This window comes from Simochromis diagramma, unplaced genomic scaffold, assembly GCF_900408965.1.
Source record: "Simochromis diagramma unplaced genomic scaffold, fSimDia1.1 OVJJ01000702.1, whole genome shotgun sequence".
NCBI classification, from domain to species: domain Eukaryota; kingdom Metazoa; phylum Chordata; class Actinopteri; order Cichliformes; family Cichlidae; genus Simochromis; species Simochromis diagramma.
Window position 1 is genome coordinate 224,071 of NW_024387239.1, and position 1,727 is coordinate 225,797.

General features: G+C 49.2%; 1 protein-coding gene across 1 annotated transcript; it reads left to right on the forward strand.

The window, feature by feature from the left end:
- Nucleotides 1-497: 497 nt before the first annotated feature.
- LOC120747009 (extracellular tyrosine-protein kinase PKDCC-like) lies at nucleotides 498-1,078 on the forward strand (the record flags this gene model as incomplete). Its single annotated transcript, XM_040052582.1, has 1 exon — nucleotides 498-1,078. A coding segment is annotated over exon 1 (540 nt), but the record flags the coding sequence as incomplete, so codon positions are not given.
- Between the last annotated feature and the right edge of the window lie 649 nt (nucleotides 1,079-1,727).

The window sequence follows — 1,727 nt, forward strand, 5'->3', positions numbered from 1 at the left end:
GATCCCGAAGGCTGCTCTAATGATCAGATTATATTTTAAATATTTGTTCAATTCAAATTAGTTTAAATTATCTTATTTTTCTTAAAGAAATCTACTACATCATGCATAATTTTTTTTAATCCATCCGCTTCTCAGGGTCACGGGGGGCGCTGGAGCCTATCCCAGCTGTCATAGGGCGAGAGGCGGGGTACACCCTGGACAGGTCGCCAGTCTGTCGCAGGGCCAACACACAGGGACAGACAACCATTCGCACTCACATTGACTGGCACATTCACACCTAATGGGAATTTGGATTTTCCAATTAACCTACGCCCACAAGCTGCATGTCTTTGGACGGTGGGAGGAAGCCAGAGTACCCGGAGGGAACCCACACAAACACGGGGAGCAAACAAGCATACATGCAAACTCCACACAGAAAGACCCCGGCCTGATGTTGGAATTGAACTCAGGACCTTCTTGCTGTGCGGCAACAGTGCTAACCACCGTGCCACCGTGCTGCCTTAATTTAAAACTTGTTTCATTCAAGCTGAGGAAAGAAATGGTCCTTCTCCAAAGACTCCAGCATCCAAACGTCATTAAGCTGAAGGGTCACTGTGCTGGGGGTCCAGGAGGAAGAGAAGGAGAGGCCAAAAGAGTCACAGTCACAGTCACTCTGGAGCAGGGGAACCCTCTCCAGATGATCCAGCTGCTCCAGAGCCCCTGGGAGGACAGATTCAGAGTGTGTCTGGACCTGGTCCGGCTCCTCCACTTCCTCTCTCAGTCGCCTCTGGGCTCCATGGCCCTGTTGGACTTCCAGCCTCGGCAGTTTGTCACAGTGTCCGGCTCGCTGAAGCTCACAGACCTGGATGATGCCAGCGCGGAGGAGACCACCTGTCACACAGATGCAGACTGCACTCTCCAGTTTCCACACAGAAACTTTACTCTGCCCTGCTCAGCTCGGGGTGTGTGTGAGGGGCTAAACGAGAAGTGGAACATTTACAATGCCTACAGGTATTTTTTCACCTACCTGCTGCCTCACCAGGCCCCGCCCGGCCTCACGCACCTGGTAGCCCATACGGTAAAAAAATATATTTTAGAATATATTTTGAAATATATTTCAAAATATACAAAAAATGGCCAAAAAATATATGCGCTAAAATACATTTTAAAATATATTTATATATTTTGAAATGTATTTTATATATATATATATATATATATAAAAAATTAAAAAAACACCCAGCACGCCCCTGCGGGCGGTTTATCCTTCAAGCTCGGGTCCTCTACCAGAGGCCTGGGAGCTTGAGGGTCCTGCGCAGTATCTTCGCTGTTCCCAGGACTGCGCTCTTCTGGACAGAGATCTCCGATGTTATTCCCGGGATCTGCTGGAGCCACTCGCCTAGCTTGGGAGTCACCGCACCTAGTGCTCCGATTACCACGGGGACCACCATTACCTTCACCCTCCACATCCTCTCGAGCTCTTCTCTGAGCCCTTGGTATTTCTCCAGCTTCTCGTGTTCCTTCTTCCTGATATTGCTGTCATTCGGAACCGCTACATCGATCACTACGGCCGTCTTCTTCTGTTTGTCTACCACCACTATGTCCGGTTGGTTAGCCACCACCATCTTGTCCGTCTGTATCTGGAAGTCCCACAGGATCTTAGCTCGGTCATTCTCCACCACCCTTGGGGGCATCTCCCATTTTGACCTAGGGACTTCCAGGTTATACTCGGCACAGATGTTCCTGTA